Source organism: Crocodylus porosus, unplaced genomic scaffold, assembly GCF_001723895.1.
Source record: "Crocodylus porosus isolate Cpor-Errol unplaced genomic scaffold, CroPor_comp1, whole genome shotgun sequence".
In the NCBI taxonomy this organism is placed as follows: Eukaryota; Metazoa; Chordata; order Crocodylia; family Crocodylidae; genus Crocodylus; species Crocodylus porosus.
In genome coordinates, this window is record NW_017728934.1 from 3407527 (window position 1) to 3431581 (window position 24055).

At 49.5% G+C, this 24055-nt stretch overlaps 2 protein-coding genes across 5 annotated transcripts in view; one reads left to right on the forward strand and one right to left on the reverse strand.

Annotated features, from left to right (window-relative positions):
• Positions 1–1455: 1455 nt before the first annotated feature.
• Positions 1456–19064, reverse strand: TMEM9 (transmembrane protein 9). Of its 2 annotated transcripts, none has more exons than XM_019546316.1 (6): positions 17978–18056; positions 14755–14856; positions 13988–14079; positions 10022–10130; positions 8833–8964; positions 1456–2432 (listed from the first exon to the last, which is right to left on the reverse strand). In XM_019546316.1, the coding sequence occupies exons 2-6, from the start codon at positions 14848–14850 to the stop codon at positions 2283–2285; spliced, it is 579 nt and encodes a 192-aa protein (XP_019401861.1). In that variant the 5' UTR covers positions 14851–14856; positions 17978–18056; the 3' UTR covers positions 1456–2282. The 2 variants fall into 2 exon arrangements, with proteins under 2 accessions (XP_019401861.1, XP_019401862.1); XM_019546317.1 differs by having other exon boundaries at positions 2283–2432; positions 18001–19064.
• A 1524-nt stretch (positions 19065–20588) lies between these two features.
• The window catches only part of LOC109317576 (glutamate 5-kinase-like), a 36979-nt gene continuing 33512 nt past the window's right edge, over positions 20589–24055 (forward strand). Inside the window, exon 1 of one of the 3 annotated variants that reach the window (XM_019546324.1) lies at positions 20589–20986. In XM_019546324.1, the coding sequence (XP_019401869.1) occupies positions 20826–20986 (161 nt within the window). In that variant the 5' untranslated portion in view covers positions 20589–20825. The remainder of the gene's footprint in view (positions 20987–24055) is intronic. The other 2 variants (XM_019546322.1, XM_019546323.1) reach the window with 2 other exon arrangements.

Below are 24055 nucleotides of genomic sequence, written 5' to 3' on the forward strand. Positions count from 1 at the left end.
CAGATCGAAAGGTGATTAGGATCCTTTGTTCCTTGGCCTCCTTCACAGATTCATAGATGTAGGGTTGGAAGGGACCTGGTAGATCTTCTAGTCCAACCCCTTCCCTGGGCAGGAGAGAAAACTGGGCTCAAATGACCCCAGCCAGGTAAACGTTGAGCCTCCTCTTAAAGACCCCCAGGGTAGGAGCCAGCACTGCTTCCCTTGGAAGTTGGTTCCAGATCCTAGTCGCCCTGACCGTGAAGTAGTGCCTCCTGATGTCTAGTCTAAACCTACTCTCTAGCAACATATGGCCATTGTTCCTTGTTACTCCGGGAGGTGCTCGGGGGAACAAGGTCTCTCCCAAACCCTGCTGGTCCCCCCTAGTGAGTTTATAGACAGCCACCATGTCCCCCCATAGCCTTCTCTTGCAAAGGCTGAACAGGTTCAGGTCCCGTAGCCTCTCCTCGTAGGGCCTGCCCTGCTGTCCCCAGATCATGCGGGTGGCCCTTCTCTGGACCCTCTCCATGTTGTCCACATCCCTCCTGAAGTGCGGCGCCCAGAACTGGATGCAGCACTCCAGCTGCGGCCTGACCAGTGCCGCACAGAGGGGGAGGATCACCTCCCTGGACCTGCTAGAGATGCATCTGTGGATGCACGACAAGGTGCAGTTAGCCCTACTGACTGTGTTCTTGCGTTGTCAGCCCATGTTCATCTTGGAGTCAATAATGACTCCAGGATCTCTTTCTGCCACTGTGCTTTCAAGAAGGGAGTTCCCCTGCCTGTAGGTATGCTGCTGGTCTCTACTGCCCAAGTGCAGCACCCTGCACTTGTCAATATTGAATCCCATCCTGTTTTCATTTGCCCACCCCTTTAACCTGCTGTAATCTGTCCTTCCCTTCTAGCATGCCCACCTCACCCCAAATCTTGGTGTCGTCTGGGAATGTAAACAGGCTGCTCTTTACCCCTTCATTTGTTAACAGACCCATTACGTTTGCGATGTTCAGTTACACAGAAAGGTTATGGGCCAGATTGTGGTCCTGGTTTTGCTGGTGTCATTTGGTAGTCAATGAGTTTACTCTGGATTTACACCAGAGCAAAGGAGAGTGGCAGTTGGCACAAAAGATCAGATTCTGTTCCCATTCACACCAGCACAAAGCCACTGGTATCAGTGGAATAGATGCTTTTGGTACTGGTGCCAATGAGAAGAGAAACATGTCGTTTGTGTCCAAAACAGCATCGACAGACAAAAGCAGGGATCTTGAGTGGCCGTAAATGAAGGTAGGCTGACTATCTTAAATGGAATGATGCTAATTTATACCTGCAGAAAAGTCTGGCGCGCTCTGTTTTAACGGCAGACTTTTTCATAATGGGTCGCTGAGTAGAAATATTCAGCAATGAAAATGATACCAGATAAAAATAACTAAGCCCACCTCTGATTTGAAGCCAGCTCTAACAGAGTGCAAGCCACATCCTTGCTCCTACATATACACACATGGTTTATTTGGTCTTAAATAGTACATTACAAATGCAAGCTTTCACTTGAGTTCCCTGGGCCAGAGAACCTCAGCTAAGGCCAGGGTCTCTGTCAGCCATCGAAGGCCTGTGTGCCCCTGGCATGTGGTGTCACTGGTTTGACAGCACAGCAGGGAAGGAGGTTTGGCAGAAGCCAGACACTGAGGCAGGTATCTCCTGTGAGTCAGGAATGGGCTCAGCCACCTTCAAAGGACTTTTAAGTTTCATGAAATAGTTTTTCTTTGAATTCTGTAGGCTGCAGTTTTTGTGCCGGAGCTAGAGCCAAGGGAGAATCCTCCCAGATTCCCAGAATCGGCTATTTTCCGACCACGCAGGGGGAGAGCTGCTGAGCCAAGCACAGACCTGGCCCTTCTAAACCTGACTTTCACGTGTCCCATATCTTTAATGCAGGGGCACAATTGGCAGAGCCTGCGGTTCCCAGCATGTGATGGTACACCATGGCTGCTGGGATCAGGCTGCAGCTCCCACAGCATGCAGGGAGCTATGGTTTTAGCGTTGGAGAAGTTCAGTCCCTAAACAGCACTCGATTTGAGACTGTTCTCATGCAGCCCTAGGGTCAGTGGTCAGCATAGGCAGCTTTGCTTGAGAGGGTAAAGGGTCACACCAAGGGGCTTCAGGCTTGCTTATGGGAAACAATACATCGGAGAGGGGGCATATAGGGAATTCAAACCAAACACCAAGGGCAACCTACTGGGTAAGATACATGGCCTCTGCCCAGTTGCACTGCAGCTGCCTATGCCTGGCGAATGGTGCTGAGGGCTCAGCTTCCTCTAGCTCAGCATCTTGTGCCGGTCAAAAACTGTCTTCCTTTGCTCCTGCACCTGCCGCTTCCACCGCTGCTGGGCTCCTTCCACCCTCTCCAGCACCGTGTTGGCTCGGGCACCAGAAGGAGTAGGTACTGCTGCCAATGAGCGTGCATCCTGCAATGCAAAGAGAGGAGAGTGTTTATAGGGGGAAATCTCTCTAGTGCTGAAGGAAGCGGCTTCTCAGTTTGGAGAGAGATATTCACATGCAGAGCAATTTGGGGAGTTCATTTTCCCTGATATCCACAGGACGAGATTTTCAAAGATTTCCAGCACCAACTACATCTCGCTGCAGGTCTTCATGGTACCAAACCTCTACAGGGCTTGAAACTGGGACCATCAGTGTGCAGGCCCCCAGCACTTGAGTTAAAGGAATAACTATCAGGAGGTAGCTGTGTTAGGGTCTACTCTTCTACAGACCAGCCAGTAAAAAAAGGAAACTTTAGCAGCATCTACCCTGCTAAACTGAGCTCCATCAGCCCCTCTGGACATTCAGCCCATGCTTAATGATGTGCAAGTGGCCTGTGTTTCCCAAATTTCAGACCTGCTTGTATGTTCGGTGGTGAATTTCTAGACCAAAGGAAACTGAAACTCTGTCCCACTGAGGGGGGAGAGAGAAAGGGCCGTAGAGATGGAGAGAGAGACAAACCTTAATAGAAAAGACGGAGGCTATATTCTCAGCACATATAAATTTTATGCAGTTTTGCTAGCTATGCCAAGTCATACCAGGTGAGGACCTGGCTCAGACTTTAAGCTGTAGCAACCCATGTCAGCTGATTTATCAGGGCAGTTCTAAGCATAAACTGTTGCTATTTAATGTTCCCGTTCATAGCAGAGGTTTCTGTAATGTAGTGCTTATAGTGTTTGTTTAACATATAGTTTCATAGTAGCTATGGTCAGGAGGGACCTGAACAGATCACGTAGCCTGACCCCCTGCCACAGGCAGGAATGAATGCTGGGGTCACAAGACCCCAGACAGGTGATCGTCCAACCTTCTCTTGAATTTACCCAAGGTAGGGGCGAGGACCGCTTTCCTGGGAAGTTGGTTCCAGATTTTGGCCATCCTAACTATAAAATATTCCCTCCTGATCTCTAACCTAAACCTATTCTGCCAATTTATATAGCCCAAAGCAGTGTGGATGTATAGCAGCATGGTCAGCCACCTCTGAATCCTCATGCTAAACATCAGACAGGAGCTGCCTGACCTTCCCCTCATTCATGCTGGGTATGATCATATTGGGCCTGATATCTTCTTTTCTGACCCTGGGAAGTCACCCCATTACGGTCAATGGAACTCATTAAGTAGCTTTTGCAAAACCCAAAGCAAAAGGGGTCCCTTAGCCTAGTGCATTTCCAATAATGAATTGGACCAAAAATGGTTAACTGAGACAAGAAAATGAAAACAAAGGTTTCCCAAAGTCCTGGAGATCCCTTCTGTCTGTGCCCCTTGCTACTCTATCACCGGGGTTCTTGAGGCTGGACGTGGCTGAGAGAAGAATAATTGGGATAACAGCACTTGCTCATAGAGGAGACCAAGAAAAGAAATAGCTTTGAATCAGCTGGGAGGGCTGCTGGGAGTAGAGGTAGGAGGCTGAGCCCTATCCATCCCACCTTCCCAGCTTGCTTTTCCCACCCACGAAAATCCCCTCCCCCTGTGCTGTGTTTCAGCTCCTCCCAGCCATGGGGGACTGTACAACTCTCTCCATCAAAAGGGAGTGTTCCTGCTGTAATTGCAGCATGCGGCGCTCTCTTGCATCCGGAAAGGCTAATTCTGGGTTTTTGTCAGGATTACAGCTCTGTGCAGCTCCCCAGCTCCTGTGGGGATTTCCTCAAGGGCTCCATGCCCCTCTCATCTCCTGCCATGTGGTTCTTAAAGGATTAATGTACCTTGCTTTCTTTGCACTCAGATCTGAGCGCCATCCAGTAAATGCACCTTCCTGTACGGTGCCCTGGGCTGGCACAGCATCTAAGGCCTCGTGACTTGAGTTTAGCAGGGAACAAAGGCAGCGGGCTGCGGAGACCAGTCGCTGGTTAATTGCTTGGCTACAAACAGGTGCCAGCTACATCCTAAGGGCCTGCTGATATCAACAGAAGAAAAAGGAGCTACAGAGCCATCAAGGAAGGAGTTAGAGGTGCATGGCTCCTCATCCTAACCTTGGTCCCAAGGAAGGCAGGAGTCCAATTCCCACTTACTTTTAATGGGACCAGGCACAAATCCAGTGCCTCGCTCTGAGACCAAGGTGCGCGGTGGGTATTATGTCAGGAAGGAGGAAGACTTCATGGCTGGGGGACTCTTCCGCTCTTCTGCTTGGTAGCTGTGGCAATAAGCTGCTTCCTTTCCCACCCAGCAGGAGCTGGGTTTGGCTCTGCTTGAGAGGAAGCCAAACAGCGTATTCCTCAGATGTGCAGGTGACAGATTCTCCGACCCTGAACTCCCTGACTGGCAGCACAGGGGTGCCGGCTGCTCAGGACAAGGGCAGTGTGTTGGGGAGCAGGTGCGTGCTCTGCACTCCCTCTCTGATAGGCCTCTTGTTTGGTAGCTTCTTGGTTCGAGTGAAGCACGTGGCTGCTTTTTGTGTGTGAAGGGCAGAATTGGTCTCTGAGCCCAGTGAGCATGCTGCTGGGTGAATGCAGGGGCTAGTCTAAACAATTTTGCAGGGCTTCCTTGACTGAGACCAGCCAATGTCTTCCTCCCATAGATCACTCTTCACAGCCACCTAAAAAGCCTGTAGCTTCTTGAGTCTTCAGTCCTATCCTGGCCCTATGGATGTAGAGAGGCCCTATGTGCTGATGCTGGGCAGTACAAACCTGAGAGCTAATAATCGCAAAGGAACCACGGAGTCTTCCTGCGACTTGCAGCCTTGAGAGAGATTTCCCCTTCTCCCTTCTTTACTATTGCAAGCAAACAAGAGGGAAAGCCAAGCTTGACAGGGCAGGTATTCCAGTGCTAACAAAACAATTATCCTCCACTGGAGATGCCGCACCTGCTTCAAAGACCCACTGAAGAACACATGATCAAGACTCTGCTAGCTAGGAGAGGATACTGGAGGCATTTTCCCATGGCATGTCCTTCAGATGTGTTAGGGGGTGGTGTGTTTCCCAGCTGGGGCTGTCCTCTTTCCAGCCAGGATCCACAAGGACTCTGGACAGCAAGTGCAACATTTCTGACTGCCCAGAGAGCTTGCTGCCCTCACAGCAATAAGGCTGCATCACCAATACACTAGACTGGGTTGGCTGGAGAGAGCCAGGGAAGAGGTTGCAGCCTGAAGCTATCTCTGAAGTTGTCATAGCCAGAAACGTAGATCCAAATTCTAGTTCACTAAGGCAGACTGCAGTTCTCTAGACCCGTGGCTTTTAACCTGTGGTATGTGTTGCTCTATGTCGAAGGGGTCCACAAAAGATGACTATGATCAATTAGAGGTATATGAACATTCATACTTCTGGGTACAGAAGTACAAAGGGGTCTGCACTTCCATGTGAAATATTTTTTAGGGGTCTGCAAATGAAAAAAGGTTGAAAATAACTGCTCTAGACAGTATCCATTGTGGAATATCCAAAAGACATTACACAACACAGTGGAACAGACAGTATTTTGGTACCCAAGTCTACGTATCCATCTTAGAAATGAAATAGGATTTGAGCTTTTTTTCAAGTGAGAGAACCTGGAAAATCTGAGTATGCCATGCAGGCCACCCCATGTTATCAGAAAGGAAAGGTGTTAGTTCATTTCTATAGAGATGAATATCCCCTACTTGCTCCCAACCTGATTTTTTTTTTTTTTAGGTGGCGATCTGACTAATCAATTTTCTATGGTGAAATCAATGTGGTTCTCCTTTTACTTACATCACTATCACACCTGTCAAACTACACTGACTTCAAAGAAATTACTCTTGACTTTATACCACTGTGTATAAGAGTTTTGGGCCCATGGTCATCAAACCCAGTGGGGTAAAATGGGTTTCTGCGTTCTGCACGATTCTGTTGCGTAGAACAAATCTTCCACAGTGAGACTGCTCTCAGGTGACTCTACCTAACTATCCCCATGGGGAGCAGGCTTTTCTTTGAGGCAGGACGGGATGGATTAAATAGTATACTCCAGGCAAGAACATGTGTCACAAAAGGCTTTGCTAGTTACAGCCCCTCAAGCACATGCACTAGCTTCCTCTGTTCAAAGCACGTCTGAGCACCTGGATTAGAGCTAATCAGGAGGGAGGCAGTACGTGCTGCAACCCAGGGCTTCCATAGTCTTTAGGGGTTGGAGAGAGAGGCAGATTTCTCATCTTACTTCTTAGCACACAACTAGGATCCTAATGCTCTTGAGAGGTGCTGTTTTATCTCATAAGTGTGTCAAGGAAGATAACTCATCCCACAGGCACTTATAGTGGCAACTACTGTGGCAGCATGTAAACCGCAATGTCCTGGGGGAACAGACAAGCCCCCTTAAGCTGTTCTCTGGCCCACTGATTTACCGTAGAGCTGAGTCTTTCACCAAGGGTTTGTGCTGCTCCCAGTATGCATGTCAGTGGTATTCAGTCCCACCCTGCTTGCTGCAGAGGCCTGGAGGGGCCAGGCACGCATCAGGGTGATTTCCCCTCTTGCCTCCACCCTCTCCCATCTCCTGCTGTCGTGCATCCCCATGTGGGCCTGAGGTGAAGGCAAACTGATACCTGAAGGGGGGTTGCGAAGAGGATGGAGCTGGACTGTTCTCAGCGGTGGCAGATGAGAGAACAAGGAGCAACGGTCTCAAGTTGCAGCAAGGGAAGTTTAGGTTAGATAACAGGAAAAAACTCTCACTAGGAGGGTAGTGAAACACTGGAACGAGTTACCTAGAGAACTTACGGAATCTCCATTCTCGGAGGTTTTTAAGACTTGACTAGACAAAGCCCTGGCTGGGATGATCTAGTTGGGGCTGGCCCTGCATTGAGCAGGGGGTTGGACTAGATGTGACCTCCTGGGGTCCCTTCCATCCCTCATTTTCTATGATTGTAAGACTGGACACTGAACTTGCACCTTCCCCGAGCTAAATACCCAGCAACCAGGCTGAGCCAAGTCCTTCTCGATAGTCTACACAGGATCTGCTCATGACCAAGTCAACATAGGGACTTGAGTTGGGGTACCTCCATGGGCTCTAGCTGGTCTCAGTTAAAAAAACTGTGGGTGTGAGGGCCAGCTAAAGAGAAACACAGCTCCATCTTGCCCAGTGCCATGGACCTTAATGACAGACCAGCCACAAACAGCAGAGACACCTGAATGAAAAAGTGTCCCTGAGACATGCATTCCAAGGAAATGGCAGCATCAGGCCCTGTAATCAGCCTTCTGTATCTCTCAATTACAGCGTGAAGCAGGGCTACAATTAGCACATTATAGCTAATCACTACATGTGCAGCCATTCCACTCCTTTGCTATCAAGGCTGCCATTACTGCACAATAATAACCAGTTTTGCTTCTGACATTTCCTCTCCCAGAGGCCACCCACATTCCCGCTCCCCCTGCCCACTCCCACTTTCCATAGCACCCTGCTCACGGACGGGAGCCGTCACGGAAGGAAGAGGCAGGATATACAAAGCTAAATCCTAATGCCTTTGCTCTGAAAATCTTCGAAGTCAGTGGGCACTTTGCTTCTGTCTGGGTTTGGGCCTCTGACTCACGCACAAAAAAATCAGTGGTATTTACAGGCCACTTGGGCAGTAAGTTCACTGTGGTAAATAGCTGTGAGACAAACCTCGCAGGAGCAGAGTAGCCCGGACCAGCTCTTTGTTCTCCAAAATGCACGTGAGCTAAATAAGAGATCTCCCTATGCTGGTACCTTGTATTTTTCCTCTTTATGCATGCCATATCAGATCCTCCCCCAGATACACAGCCAGCACAATATAATGAGAAATATCAAAAGCTGAATTGAAAACAAAGCAGGAAAGTACAACTGGAGCCTATCATCAGATCATCCTGTGTTAAAAAAACTACCCCAAAATGGAGCAAAAATTGCTATGATGGGGCAGGCTCTGCACCTCCCCATGGTGCTTTGTGTGTGTGTGTGCAGGGTGTAATCTAGCAGGGCAAAGGTAACAAACACGGGGTAGGGCAGAGTCAGAGATCAAAACTCCCTTGAAATGTAGCATTTTGGGCCCAGAAACCTGCCTAACCTCTCTCCCAAATACACTGTTGGTCCAATAAAAGATATCATCTTGCTTTTTGTGAAGCGGTGATGGGTAGGCCAAGTGGTTTATGGCACGTAAGAGTAAGCCCAGCTGAGGACAATCACAGCAGGGGCTCCACCCCTGCTGACCTCGGGATGCAGTGAAAGTACCTGGGTGGGGGGGTAGGAGGTGAGTGCAGAACATGCTCAAGGGGATGCACAAATAGGGAGGTGCAGGGTCAAACATCAATAGCAGCTGTTGTTTTGTCACTGCCCTCATTGTCCTGCTCTTCCTTTCCCTTACCCTCATATCTCCCTTCTAATTTTCCCTCCTGTGGTCCCATCCTCCAAGTCACCCCACATGCTCTAGAAAGATGCCATCACCTCATTCTCCTCCTCGTTGTGCAGGGGCTGGGTATAAGCATCTGGCTTCCGGATCAGTGGGTCGACCAGCATGAGGAAGGCCATGTAGAGCAGCAGCGCCCCGACCACTGACAAGTAGATGATGATGATAACCTGTGGAGTTGGTAGCAAAAGATCATCAGTGAAAGCTCTGATAATCTCCAGGCCTCAAGGTGTCCTCACAAGCCAGTCCCTGGCTGATGAGGCTAGGAGGAAACAATCCCTACAGGCCAACTTATATTGTTACTCACTAGGAGGTTTCTGGAACCTCCTTTTGAAGCAGCGTGGGACTCTTGGAGCCAGAATAAAAGGCTAGATGAGCCCATGGCTTGATCCAATCTGCAAATCCTTAAACAACCTCAGCAAGGTGGACTGGTGCTTCCACACAGTCTGCCTCCCCACTGCCATCAGCCTTCCCAGAAATGGTGTGGGGTGAGCCACCTCCTGCTTGGGGCCAGGTGGTGGTGGGGAGGAAGCTGGAGCAGGAGTGGAGGGAGGGAGGCAGGACAGGATCTCAAAAAGCCCACAGATGATGAGCAGGGCTGAAAATAGGTGCCTGGGGCAGGCAGCAGTGAAAATGGAGCTCAGTGGTGATGGGCTCACTTCTCAGAGGAGGTTATAGATGGACCTCGTAAAAGAATGAGGCAGGGGGATCATCAAGGAGAAAGGCAGGGTATTTTTCATGGAAGAATGAGGGGGGAGTTGTTCCTCCTGGCTGCCCCATAGCCAGCAGCATTGACACCACCTTCTTCTCAGCCGGTGTCTTCCTTCTTAGCCTCAGACACCTTCATTCCCCTTCCCCATCTCACAGATGGGAGACTGAGCTATGGGGAAGGGAATAACTTGACCACGGTCATACTAGGAGACAGTAGGAGGGTCTCAGCACCCCCAAAGTGCTTTGCAGGAGGAAGCCCTGTTTAATTCCTAACACAGCCTGTTCAGGTCACCCCTCAGCTGGGAGAACCATAAAGGAAGGGGCATGAAAAGGCCTTGCTCCCCTGTCCCTGAAGACAACACATCATCTTCACCTTCCCCATTATAAACATTAAGGTCCCAATCCAAGTCCTTTGTCTTATCCCATATCCTCCACAGTGGTCTTCCCTGCATAACTCTGCCTGTGAGGTGCACAGCGTGGGGATAGTGAAAGCTGTGGGGCTAGGTCCATTGCTACCTTGATGGTGGTGGTGCTGCGCTCCTCGTACTTGCACTCACACAGCAGGCAGTAGGCTTCAACATCACGGCCTGGCACTGGCATTGGCTCTACCATATACAGGCAGTTGCTGCAACACAAATATGCCAGTGTAAGCACTAGGACAAGGGGAAAGCTGTGCTGAGGGTGGGGGACACTGGAGTTCTGGTGTCTGCAGTACTGTCCTTGCTGTCACTGCTAGCCAGGGCCATTACACAGGGTGACCATATGTCCTGATTTGGCTGGGACAATCCTGGATTACAGAGGCTGCTGAAAATTAAAATGAGTGCCCTGGGTGCAGGGCAAAGAGGCAGAGCAGCATGAGCTGTGAAATACGAAGCCCTGGTAGATGGCAAATTAAATTGCCCTAAAATAAGTTAGCTTGATTAGTGGAATGAGCATTTAAATGGGGAGATGATTGTTAATGCCTGTGAAGTAGAGAACAGTGGGTCATTAAGGGACCACTGACTCCCTTAGCTGCCTGAATACCAGAGCTGAATCACACGGCCATCCCGCCCCCTCCTCTGCCTGCAGCAGCATGGTTGACTAGAGGGATAGGGTGGGGAGGGGCATGAATGCTGGGTGCCCTTGAAGGCTTTGGGGGCATGGTGACTACCCACAGGCGGTGGTGCAGCAGGGGCATAGTGGTGGTGAGCGGGGAGCTCCCACAGGTAACTGCGGCAGTGTTGGCGGCAGGTGCAGGCCGAGGAACAAAGAGAGGGGGTTGGACTTGATGATCTGCTCAGGTCCCTTCCGACCCTACTAACTATGAAACTATGAAATGGGCATTGGAGAGGGCAGAAAGAGGGCAGCCTCCACCCAGCATCCAGGTACCAACCTTCACAAAGCTGCCCCTTGCTAAGGGATCCCTTTCCAAAGACAATGAACGGGGGCTGTGAGCTGGACTTGATGACCTTAATTTAATTTAATCCTTTCAATAGAAAACCACCTAGTAGAAACATATCAAAACAAGGCAGTGAAAAAGAGAGAAGAAACAGGGAAAGACTGTATATAGATAAAAGATAATGCTTAGGAGGGTGCCTGAAGTAGCACTCCATAGAGCAGGGCAGATCCTGCTGATCTGTCTCTGCTCCACAGGTATTAAGGACCCTCTGTCCTTTTTAAGGGTCTTGATGTTCCACTATTCAAACTAGCCTTTCCTCTACAATGTTGCTGTCTGTTAGCCAGTCCGGGCGATGTCTCTCTTCTGTTTCACAGCTCTGCAGATTATTTTTAGCTTTAGCTAAAAACCTTCTCTTAGATATGGTAATATTTAACTCAGATGCAGAAATACTGACAATTGGAGGCAGCGTCAAGACACAAGAAGGCTAGATTTTGTTTTCTGAATCTAAATAAGATGTTCATTTAAGTATATTTTTTTTGACCATCTTGCCTATTTTATGCCTAGTTTGTTGTGTGTTTCTTTCTAATCAATATATAATCGAACAAGTTAGAGCACATTTCAATAGTTATATCTGTCTCTGCTTTCACCGTAAACTGAATAATATAGTGCTAGCCTCCTGGCATGCTGACAAAGCTTCTCATTTCACTTTGACTGGAGAAAAATGTGTGTTGTATTATATCCAATGATGTGCTACACCACCTGCCCCCTGCCCCCTTTTCAAAATCCTAGATCCACTCATCCTGTTTAGTTCCCAGTTCTGCCCTTGGCTTGGTGGATGACCTTGAGCAAATCCCTTCCTTTAACTTAGGTTTCCTTGCCCTGAGCATGGAGATAATGTGGCTGACCTCCTTTGTGAAGTGTATTGAACTGTACTGATGCGATATAGTAAATGAGAGCCAGGAAATATTGTTGGATGGATTCTGCTGTCTAAGAAACAGACTTGACTGATATTATGAGTAGGAACTCTGTGGGGCTACAAATCACCAAACTACAGTCAACAGCCTGTCTTTTTAACCCTCAGCCATTCAGTCCTGCTTATTCCCTGGTGTAAAGAAACATGTATGTGGGACCCCTCATTTTAAACCTGCAGCTGAGAAGTGTTGCATTTCTAATCCCCGCACAACAGGGAACACTGTCTTTCAGTAACTATTTTGCCATCTCCTGGAACAGCTCAGAAGGACGTTGAATGATGGGGTCTTGGGGGAATTTGAAAAAAGTACATTAAGTCCCCAGATCTTAACAAACATGGATACCGGTCTGTCTTGGAGGCTGTGGTGGCGCTTCCTGGCCTATATTAGCCTGAATGGAGGCACAGGCTGGAAAAATTAAAGCTATTAAAAAAGCCTGGAAGAAGAACAGGCTGTACAGGGCAGGAGTCAGGCCTCCTTGCTCAGTCTACTGTGTAGCTTTAAAGCCCTGCAGACAGCAAGCAGCAACACCTCAGTGGCAGGGTGAGTTAGCAGGTAGGACCCAGGAAGCTACAGCGCTAACTTCAGTGTAGGCATAGGACAGGCAGGTGCGGCGGACTTAGGTTTCCTCCTCCAATTCAGCTCGGCCAGTCCCCCGAATATCAACAAGTCCCCCTTCAGTTACAGATGTGGAAGTCCCCAGCACCCAGCTCTGCTGTTGCCCTTCAGTCCTGACCCACAGCCCCTCCTATCCCAGCCCTGGACTCCTCACATGCACAGCTCTGCCCATGTGGCTCAATCCCGACTTGTGAGTCCTGTTATTCCAGTCATGGTCTGTGCCCAACGAGAAACTGCAAACTGCACAGTTGTGTGCAGTACAACTGGACCGCAGGGGAGAAAGAAATAAGAACGTATAAGTAGCAGTAGCTCCCTTTGTGTACTCTGGGTAAGTGAAGTCAGCAGCCTTGCACCTGTGCTAATACAGCAGATAACTGGGCATCAGCCCAACTGTAAATGACACTTCAGGAGATGATTTTCTATGTGGTTGGGCCTCCTCCCTGTTACAGGGGCGTTTTTTGTACATTGGGAATTTAATCTCACTATGTCTGGTGAGATAGGGAAAATTTCGATCCATTTTACACATGGTGAACTAATGGACACAGAGCTTAAGTGATATGTTATACAGGGAGAATGTGGTAGAGATGGGAATTCAAGCTAGAGTGTCTGAATCCCAGGTCAGTATCTTAACTGCAAGGCCATCTTTCCCCGCTCTACCTGCTCTATGCGACAGAAAGCTGAGGAGCTTCTGAGAGCTGATTCTCCTGTTTGTAGATGGCACTCTCTGCATAGGATACACCATAGCTCTGCAAGAAAGATGCTAGGGAAGAGTTTATCTGTTAGCTACAGTGCACAAGGAGCCACACAGACCAGGGAGGGACCCACAGTTCTGGAGCTCAGTGCAGAAGCAGGGAATTACAGGTGTTATTTAAAAACCATCATCCGTATACTTTGTGTATTTTAAGTGCCTTTTCTCTCTCATTCTCTATAATGCAGCATGATCTGGTTGTCAAAGCAGGAGACTGGGACTCCGGTCCCCTGGATACCATTCCCTTCTCTGGTCATGTCACCTTGGAGGGTCATTTCTTTTCCCTATGCCACAGCTTTCCTACCTGTAGTGTTGAACTCACAATACTGACCCAGCTTAACCCCAAGGCTCAATACAGTGTCTGCTGTTCCTGAACAGAAAGATGATGCATTGATTTTTCCCTTGCTACGCTTTGAAGAACCAGGTAAAACTGCAAAGGACAGGACTACAGGGTAGATATCTCCTTAAGGTCCAGGGCACGGAGTTGCATCTTTATCTCAGTATGGGCAATGCCCATTGCCAGGCAGTACAAGGGTTGTTGGTGTGAGGGCTCAGCTGTGAGACGTGTTTTCTTCCTCTGTAAAGAGCTGTCACATACTATCTCTGCTGTAAACTAAGCTCTAGCTTGAATTCCCATCTCTACCACTGATTTTTTGAATTCAAGCCCCAAACCTTAGGGTTGTTAGGACTGAACCAGGCTTTCTGGCTGAAGTCCACCACTGCCTTTACAGTGAAACCCCACTCATCTTTTTGGCTGGGGGGTGACTCACCAGTCCTTCTGTGACACATTCCTGTTGTAAATGTGCCCAATGATATTCCTGTAAGGGGGGCAGATGCATTTGCAGCGGATGTCCTCAGATCTCTGCATGGGGAAGAGGAGACTGTATTGGTGAAGGTACCCAATGGCAGCTGGTAGCTAATCAAAAAGCTCTGACCCCACCACAGACCTGGTGCTTCTCCCTTCTCAGCCTGCTTCAGTCACTCACTGGTCAGACTCTCACCCCTGGGCAATCACAGCATCTTTCCCTGAGACACCAGCCAGTCTCCAAACAGACCGTTACAGGGATTGAATCCTCCCTTTTCAAAAGCACAGCCTTAGGTCTCTGTGGTATATGATGTAAGGCAGGGCTGTTCAACTGGTGGCCCATGGACCTCATGAGGTCCCGACAGGTTAACATGTGGCTCACGGGCTGGTGGTCTGGGCACTGCTCTCCCCACCATGTCCACAGCTGCTGCCACTGGAGTCTCTGGGCTACCTCCATCCTTCTTGGGCTTCTGCTGCCCGACTGCACCTCTGTGGCTCTCAGCCAGTCGAGCTGGATAGCCCTGGCATGCATCATACAGGTTCACCAGTTCCCACTCCATCCAGCAGAAACCAGTGCTACCCTCTGCCCCCTTCCCCACCACACCACCCGGTCTGTACTCATCACCTCTGCACCTTTCCACAATGGACCAATGATTTCTTTGTTCCCTGTCTCAGTTGCATGAAGCACCGAGGCCACTCAGAATCTATCCCCCACCGTGCCCTAGCTCTCACCTTGCTGGCCTGTGCCAGGGGTGTTAGGACACACCACACTACAGCCATCAGAGACAAGAGTTGAATGCTTTTCCAAATGTGCTGGGCAAAAATCATGGTGATCTGAAATGAGGAAACAAGGGTGTCAAAGGTAGCAGAGAGTCCAGTCTCAGCTAAGGTGCTGGTCTCTCTGTCCTCTTCCCCAAATTCCCCCCACACTACGCAGGCAGTGTTTCCCTAGAGTCGTGGTGCTGAAACCTCCAGCCACGTGAGTTGGATGGGGTTGCAGGGGCCAGTTCCCATAGGGTGGGGGTAGTCTGTGGGCTGGATCCAGGATCATTTTGGAAAGTGGGGTCAGTCTGTGGGTGCATTCTGGTGCATCAGGCCAGCACCATGCGCTGTAGCCTGCCATGGACTGGCTCTGGAAGCTGCAGCAAATGGTGCTGCCACTCTCCCACTGTCAAATTTCTGGACTTGTGGGGAGCCCTGTGGGCGGGAGGACACAGGCTGCATTTGGTCAGCAGGCTGGAGGTTGAGCACCACTGCCTTAGAAAATTAGTATTTAAATTACGGTAAACTTTAGGGCCTCCACCCAAAAGCAGGGAATCGGGTACATGCACACATAGTAAGTGAAAGTCACTGTTCCAAAGAGCTTTTACATGTAGACAGACAGGCTAGACTAAGGGTGGGAGGGGAGACAGAGGTCAAGAGGTGGGCAGTACAGTATCACTAGCCTGACAATAGCAGGGGAAGTTTTGTTTCCAACCGTTCATAGGAACTCGCACAGTACCACAAGCAATTTTCCAGTTTGCATTGGCTGTTTGGGTTTCTAGGGCAGAGACAGTGAAACTAAATCTGGGGATTTAGTTTATTACCTTCGGAGAACCATTCAACAGCTATTTTACCAAAGGGAACTGAGCTGGAAAAATCAAGAAACCTGAACAGACTAAAAACTGTCCACTAGAGTCCCATGATGAATACCCCTTAGAAATTCTTGACATTCTTGATTCATTACTGAATATCAGTCTTTCAATAAAGGGCCAATTCTGTAATTAGGTCTGCACAGGCAAACCCTTACTTCACATTAACTGCAGGTCTAGTTACAGGGATGAGAACTAATATTATACAGTTAAGCCTAAAGCTACAAAGAGAGAACTGACTCTTCTGCTTAATTCAAGGTCTAGGGATAGTTCATTTCTACAGCAGGTATATATTTGCATGGGTCTACATAACTCTGTTTTGCTCTTGTATTTTCCTGTGATCCTTTGGTCCAGTTACCCTCCTGGCACTGCATTTAATAGGCCATGTGCATAATAAGCTTTTGTCTGGGCCAAAGATCAAGGCAGTTACTGAGGGACCTCCAAGTGGAAGTCTGTCCACTGATTTTGAACACACTTTGGATCAAGAACTTAACATGGTATGAATGCTTTGGAAGCAAGGCCACAATGTAGTACAGCACAACATACAGAGATCACTCTTCAGCTTGCTTTTCCTTCTTCAGCTTCCAGATCTTTGCTTTAGGCACCGCTCCACACAGCCACCCTTTGCGTTTGCTTCTCCATGTAACTAACAGGAAAATACCAGGCAGACCCCAGCCTTTTGTGGGTTGTTGCAGCCTGGATCTGAGGCAGGTATGAGCAGTATTTGGCCCTTAAGTGCTAAAGGAAGTGAAACTATTAAAGCAGGGTGCTGCAGCATGCTAGGGTGGCAGGAGATCCTTCTTAGGCTGCTGATACCTACACAGGATTCACAGGATAAACCCAGAGACTTCAAATAGGAATCCACAGAGTCAAGAACATTTTGCCCTGTGTTCTTTGCCACAGAAGAATTTATCTATTATTTTTTTGTAGTCAAAAAATGAGTGCAGACAAAGAGCTGGCATTATCTGAGGGGTGCTTGAGTCTAGACAAGGGTGAGAACCAGTGCCTTAAAACTTCCACTTCAGAGCAGGATTATATATCTCCAGTCTACTAATCCTTCAGGCCTCTTTTTGTTTGAGTAACAGGAAATTGGGGCTGAATCCACAACTGACTTTGGCATCTAAGCAGAATCCAGCTGCCACAGTAGGGGCCTAAGTCCAAGATTTGGATCTTCAGAAACCTTCTTTACTGTTGAGCAAAGTCTGCAGGCCCCTAAGTTTCCAATAGCCAATTTTCTCAAGAAGGGGATGCAGGTTAAAATAGCTTGAAGCACATGAAAGAACTGGACCCACATTTCCCATATAACGGATATCTCAGCAGAGCAAATTAGTATGGACACATTTGCACAGTGCTGTGACTAGGGGAGTGGAGCAGGACAAGCTGATCTGTTAAAAGCTAGGGTTGCAAAAGCAGTTTGCAGTGACCTGCAGCTCTGCTACCCCCAGCGTGGTGGAGAGGAGAGTGGGGAGGGGACTGTCAGTGAGTGCTCTCCCGTTTGCTCCACCTCCCCTCTCCCCCAAAACTAGGAGGCCCTATGCCCGTCTGCCAGAACTGGTAGACCAGCTGCTTCTGGTTGGAGAGGTGGGAGATGTCAATTCTGGCAGTCGGGCACGGGGCTTCGGTTTCCCAGTTCCAGGGTCTCCTGGTTCTGGTGTTGGGGGGCGGAGGCAATCTCTCTGTTGGGGAGGGAGAGAGTAGAGCACTGTGGGATGCTGGAGCACCCAGGACTTCCCTATTATGCTCGGGAAATTGTTGACCCCATCCTGAAAATCATTAATCTGTTCTGAGTAACCTTCAGTGGTGGTGTCATTGCATCTCTGATGACCTGACATCCTTACACTGTCCGGACTCGCAAGTCCTGAAAATCCAGTGCGCGTGACAACTAAAATACAAATCATTTTAAGAAAAGACCACAGCTTTCCCACAGCACATGACTGCCCCCAAAAACTGATTGCAGAAGCTACTCTAGAGACTCAGCTGCACGCAAAGCCAGGATCTGTCAGTTCTTGGGCCCAGGATGCACAATACCCTAGCTAAGCAGCAGCTGAACCTGCATGGTTGCCAGGAAGTACAATTAGACAGCAATTCAAGCTAATTTAGTTTGCATTTTGAAATACTTCTTGCAAATTTAGATTGTATTTGACGCCATTTCTGTTTCTGTACAATCCCAACCCGCAGCATGCAGAGAGGCTCACTGCAACACTGGCTGCAGGAGCAGTTATTTTAAGCAACCCCACCCCGCTCTCCCCAGTCAGCATTAAAGGCTGTAAATCAAAGTGCCCTACAAAGGTCTCCCAGTTAAAAATTAAAATCATCACATTCACCTTAGGAAAGAACTGACACTCACCCCAGCGGTCTCCCCGCAGCTGCTAAAAGGATGGAAGCCGCACCTCCTTGGCAGCGATTGGCTCTTGGAAAAGATCCTCTTTGGTCCAGACCATAACAGACAGCCCTTACTCCCAGCCAGCAGTTCATGCCCAGGGTTTCACTAAGGGACTAGAAATCATTTCTCAACCCCAGTGTGGCAAGAAAAGCAAAGCTAGAGTTGCAAAATGAGATGCTCTTGCGAAGCATCGCTGCCAAAGTACAGTGCCAAAAATATAATGTGAAAATGCCACACAGGAGGAGACTGTGGTTTATTGAATCCTTAATTATCATTTTATGTTAAATGTACAAAGCTGGTCATGTTAAAGTATACCTTATGATCAAAACCTTACGGTGCTATTCCTGTGTGACTGTGAGTTAGCCACTGCTTGTTACCCCTTTTCCCCCCACCGGCAGGTAGGTGATAACGATGCAAGCCTGCCCAGACTGTTTGGGACAGTTTGAGTGGTTGGGAAAGACCTAGATGATATTAAGAAAGACTGCTGGTTCCCCTCTCCTCAGGGTTAACGGTAGCAATACTCGGCTTTCTTCTCCATGAATGCACCTCCAGCCTTTACCTGGAGGGACACTTCCCTGGGGTGGGAGGCAGAGCTGGATCCTGAAAGAAGATTAAAAGGAATTAGGCATCCAAGTCTTACTGAAGTTTGTATGGGGTGAGAACATGTCTTTATAGCCATTTGGCCCTGGTACTCTGGATAGACCTGGATTGACTCATGTCAGATGGCAACGGATTTTAGTCACTATGCACCAAGTCAAAACACCTGAATGTGTATTTCAAGGGTTCACAAACTGGTACAGGTCCCCCTGGGGATACACAAAACATGTCTGGGGGTATGCAGGCAAAATTTATGTAATGGCAGATGCTGGTAGGGCTATGCAGGCAGCTGGTATATCTGGAAAGGGGTATGCAATAAGATAAAGTTCGGGAATCTCTGACCTACCTAGAGGGAAAATTCTTCCCTATTACCCACTAGGGTGACCATCATAGAGGACAGTCCGGTTGTCCTCTGTCCTCTATTGATACAAAACCCGACGCCTTTATGTCCTCTATTTTTCTCGACATAAAAGCATTCAGTTTTGTATCAATAGAGGGCAGAGTAGCAGAAAATGAATGTCCTCTATGATGGCCATCTTATTACCCACCCGTGGTACATAAGTAACTCTACAACAGGTCAAACTGTTGACTGTCTAGTTCCTTCATGAAATCATAGGGCTTCTGGCGGGCAAAGTGTTTTGACTTTCTCTGAGATGTCTGAACGTTGGCCACAGCTAAGATGAGTGGGGTTTGACCGGTGTGCACTGATGTTCCTCCCAGTACTTTTAAAACCCAGGGGTTCCTGACTTGAGGGTCTTCTAGTCAGTGAATTTCAGAGCAAAAAGGATTTTCCCTTCCCTTGGCATGCGCTGTTGGTGGTATTGCCTTCCTCTGTGGCATGGTCTTTTCCCTAAGGTTTTCTTAGCATGCATTAACCAACTACTTCCTTTCCACACAACCCTTCCCCCCCCCCCCCGTGTCATGTTGTAGGATGTTCTTAGTGTTTCAGGTCCAGTGTCTTGTTAACTGTGGGTCTGAAAGGTCGATTCTGAAGATTTTGCAGCAGGTGATGGAAGACTGCATGCTGAAGCTGGTGGGCGGCGTGCTGATGCACAAGGGGCTGTGGCAGCCAAGGAGTGCCTCTGAATGCAAGGGATTTGATGGCTCAGAAATCTTCTTCCAGTTCTGTTTTCCTCTTTTTCTAGTCTGACAATAACCCTTGACCATGACCAGTCCTAGTGGCACAACAAATCTTGCTTTTAACAGCAACACTTTGCTTCAGATCAGGGTAAAAACACCAGCCATAAAGCAAGGGAGGAACTGTAGGACACTGCACAGCAGGGTCAGCGATCATCCTCACTCCTGCAGCATATGCCCTGCCCCAGGGTATAGCACTTCCTCCACGTTGGCTCACGTAGCTCGTGGTTTCAGAGCTCGCACGAGCCTGACAGACGTATTTTGAGAACATCAATTCCACGTGTTCAGGGAATGGCAAAACCCACTCCATGTTTGGTGAAAAGATGTCCAAAACAGGGAGATGCACCTGGTTTGCAAAGCATCATCTTAGATCAGGTCTGGGACTGTTCCCAGATCAAGGACCCTGTGGCGGCAGCCACGAACCAGTGCCTGGCAGAAAGGGCTGGACTGTCACGGGTGAACTGGGCAGCTGCCCAAGGCCCGGGCAGAAAACGGTAACTTAAAAATTATTATCATTCTCTCTGGCGAAGGGGGGCCGATACTAAAAGTGTGCCCGTGAGTCTAGGGCGCACTGTTGGCAGAGCCCGGTCTGTCGTGCTTGCAGTTTCCCTCGGGCAAAGCGGGGTGGGAGCCCGCGCAAGGCGGAGAAGAGAGACAAGGAGCGAGCAGTTTGGGCTCTGAGATCAGGGTCACATGCAGCACCTGGGATGCCGCAGGGGCTGGGCTGCAGGGCACGAGTCGGCGCTGGAAGGCTCCTGCCGGCCTGGGCCGCGCTGCGCGCTGGCCAGAGGTGGACAGGAGGGCGGTAGGGCGGGCAGAAGAGCAGCCCCCGTGTGACACCGAGCAGACTCCTCAGCTCCCCATTCTGGCGAACAGGAGCAGCTGGGCTGGTGCCCGCGGCACGGACACGCTCGCGCTGCCCCCGGCCGCGCGCGCAGCACGTGGCAAGGCCTCTTCCGGAGCAGCGCCCCGCGCGTGGCTCAGGCTGCCCGGAAGTGGCGTCACACGGGAAAGGGCGGGGCCAGCCCGGGCGAGGGGGGCTGCAGGCGGTTGCCATGGCGGCGGCGGACTGTGTGCTGAAGCTGGGGGGTAGCGCGCTGACGCACAAGGAGCGGCGCGAGAGCGCGCGGGACGAGGCGCTGCGCGGCGCCGCGCGGCTGGTGCGGGAGCTGCGCGCGGCCGGCGCCGGGCGCTGCATAGTGGTGCACGGAGCCGGGTAGGCCGCACTGGCGCCTTCCAGGAGACGCCGCGCTGGGTCAAGCCGCGGAGCCTCGTTGTGAACGGCCAACCGCCAAGGGCGGGTCCCAAGAGCGGGGGCGGGGCTGGTCACCGGTGTTTGCAAATGGGACAGACAAGGTTGAGACGTTTGCGCTGGACTAGGGGATCCCTGGCGGTCCCAAAGTGACAGAGGTGCGGTGCTCCTGGCAGTGGACCAGTTTGTCATTCTCTGTAACTTAAACGAGTGACTTTCCCCACGTAGGAAATACCTTGGAAGAAAATGGTTCGCGGCATTTGAGCCTTAGGTGGTGTTCGCAGACTTCTGTTCTGCTCCCAGAGGAGCAAGCGGGAGAAATGTTTGAGGTGTGAGCATAATAGGTGCTTCCAATGGAGGAGATCTTTCTGTCTTTTTCTTCTAAATATTTCCAAGTTTGAGTCCGGCTGCTTTGAACTCGGAGAGTTTCCTCAGGCTAGCTTTGTGTACCAAAATACAAGAGCTGGGTTTTGGGGTTGGGAGGTTAAGCCATTCACATTTTTCTGGCCGGTGGAATTGCTCAGCAGAAAACAACCCGTTCGAGCACGTGATTTTTTGTCACTGTGGCAATGCGTAGGTGGTGCACGGGGGTGCACGTACACCCCCTGAGAGTGCTGGTGCACCCCCTGACAGGCTGCACTCCCCACTTAGGTGATGGACATCGGGGAGCGCTGGTGCTCCTCCTGCTGGCGCTGGCCGGGGAGTGGGAGAGCCACGGCCACTTCCCAGGAGTGATGCGGCCACTTCCTGGTCAGCAAGATTGGCCGCGGGGAACCCCCTGCTCCCAGTCGGCAAGATTGGCTGGGGGGCGGGCCACCAGTCAAGGTGGCGCCACTTGCCCATGGTGATGATGCTTAGCACTGTCGATCTAAAGAACACCGGGCACATCTACATGAGATGCTTTGAGTGCATTGGACTAAATCTACTGAGCATTAGCACAGCAGGCAAAGCCTGTGATAATGCGTGGTAGATTTAGTCTAATGCAGGGGTTTTTAATCTTTTTAAAGTCGAGTCCCCCTTCTGGTGGGTACTCCTCCTGTTGGGTGCCCCCTTCTAGATGTGGAGTGGGGCAGGGGGATCCCCCAACAGCCAAGACAGCGGTGGTGCTTCCCAAGTACCCCCACTTCTTTGTGCCGCAGCTGCATACCCACTGGGACCTTCCCAAGTACCCCCGCTTGACAACCCCTGGTCTAATGTGTATTAACGTCACTAAAAAAGTGTTCATCAGTGCTAAAATGCAGTAGTGCCGATTAGGGCGCATTAAGTTAGTACCTGTCATTATAGATACTAAACTTAATGTGCTGTAATTAGGGCACATTAAAGAACATGTAGATGTGCCCACTGAGTACTACAAAGCTTCCCAGCCTGGGATGGCATCACACCCTGTCCATGCATCTCTGCTTCTCAAAACCATTCTCTTTCTCACTGGCGTTGAGGCAGTCAATTTATAGCACTTTGTCTTCTTTCCCTCGAAATGGGTTTATCACCAAGTATTACAATGCCAGGTGGCTGGTATTTGCTTGGACAATCTGAAGTTCACACGTAGGAGTTAAAGCATTGTGTACTGTTCAGAGTTTTGCTGCCACTTGGGTGTTTGCCTAAAAATGCTCAAGGTGGAGGTTGTGAAAGGAAACAGTCAAATTTAAAGGGTCACCATTAAGATACTAATATTCATATGGGGAATGAGCAGTGTGCTGTTTGTAGCGCTCCTGATATTCTAGTGAGTCCTGTTCAGGGTGATTTTTTTCATTGCGTTCTATGCAGTTGGTAACACCAGTAGTATCAAAATTATGACATTTAAAAAGTGGGTGCTTTTATCTTGTTGTTTCTGACTCTCTTGGGTGCTTTGGAGTTGCATTTTTAAGGTGTTTTTCCACTGCCACCAGGGCTTAGCATGTATGCTTTTTTTTTTTTTTTTATAAACACTGAATTCTTGCCTTGCTCCCTTGTCTTACGGATGTTTTATGAAAACCCCCCAGTAGAGAGCTGGCAGTGCTATACCCTTGTTGTACCACTTATGAAACCAGGTCTTTTTCTGTTCTGTATGCTGCACACTGGAATGTGGAGGCTTCTTCTCATCTCTTTGCAAGGGAGAAGCAGCTGTGATCGCGTGCCCTGCACAGTGTTTTAACATGAGTTGTTATATCCTGTCTCTCAGGATCAGGAAGATGTTACATTTGTTCTTTGGTGCCTTTCTTCATCAAGGCTGAGAAACATCAGGTGTTATCTTGAACTGTGTGACTTGAATTCTTTCCTAATGGCCAGCTCTAGTAACTGCTACTCACTCATTAGAAAGGAGCTATCCTTTAGCTCTGAGGTGCTGGTCGGGGTTAGGGGGTCAGGAGTTGTCAGAGCACCAGCTTGTGGGAAATCCAGGGCTGCAGTAGCAGGGAATGGGAGGCTAGGGGGCAGCAGTAAGGTGCATGGGAAGAGCTGTGTGTGGGCTCTGGGGTTGTGTTATGGGACATTGCAGGTCACGATCATGATGCATAGGCAGAACTGGGGTGGAGTGGCTGGGTCTGCTCTGTGTGAAGAGCGAAGCGTGCAGTGATTGTCAAGTTATTTTTGTTTCTTTTCATGCTTTCCAACCCACCTGTTATATCAGATGGACCCCAATCTTCTCCCAGATGTGGGAGTAGAAAGGACTCCTGGCTCTTTACACCCTTGATTCAGTGTAACAAGCTCTTTCACCCAGAATCAGAGAGAGAACCCAAGAGCCTTGATCCCCCAACTGTCCTACTTTTCTTCTCCATCTCTTGCTGTCACCAAAATTGTGATCTCATTTCTCCCATTGAGTCACCTACTAAATGCAGCAGGGTTAGTGCTGTTCAGGTACAGAGAAGGCTGGACTTGGCATGGCACTTGACAGGCCTTCAAATTGCATCCAAATCTATTGGCTTGGATGCAATCCAGGTGTTGCCAGAGTTAACACACTGCATCCTGGAGCTGTCACCATCCAAACGTTATGGAGAGGAGCAGTCATGATAGCATTTCACAGTAGGGCTCAGTCTGTGTGCCTGGGCATGATTATCT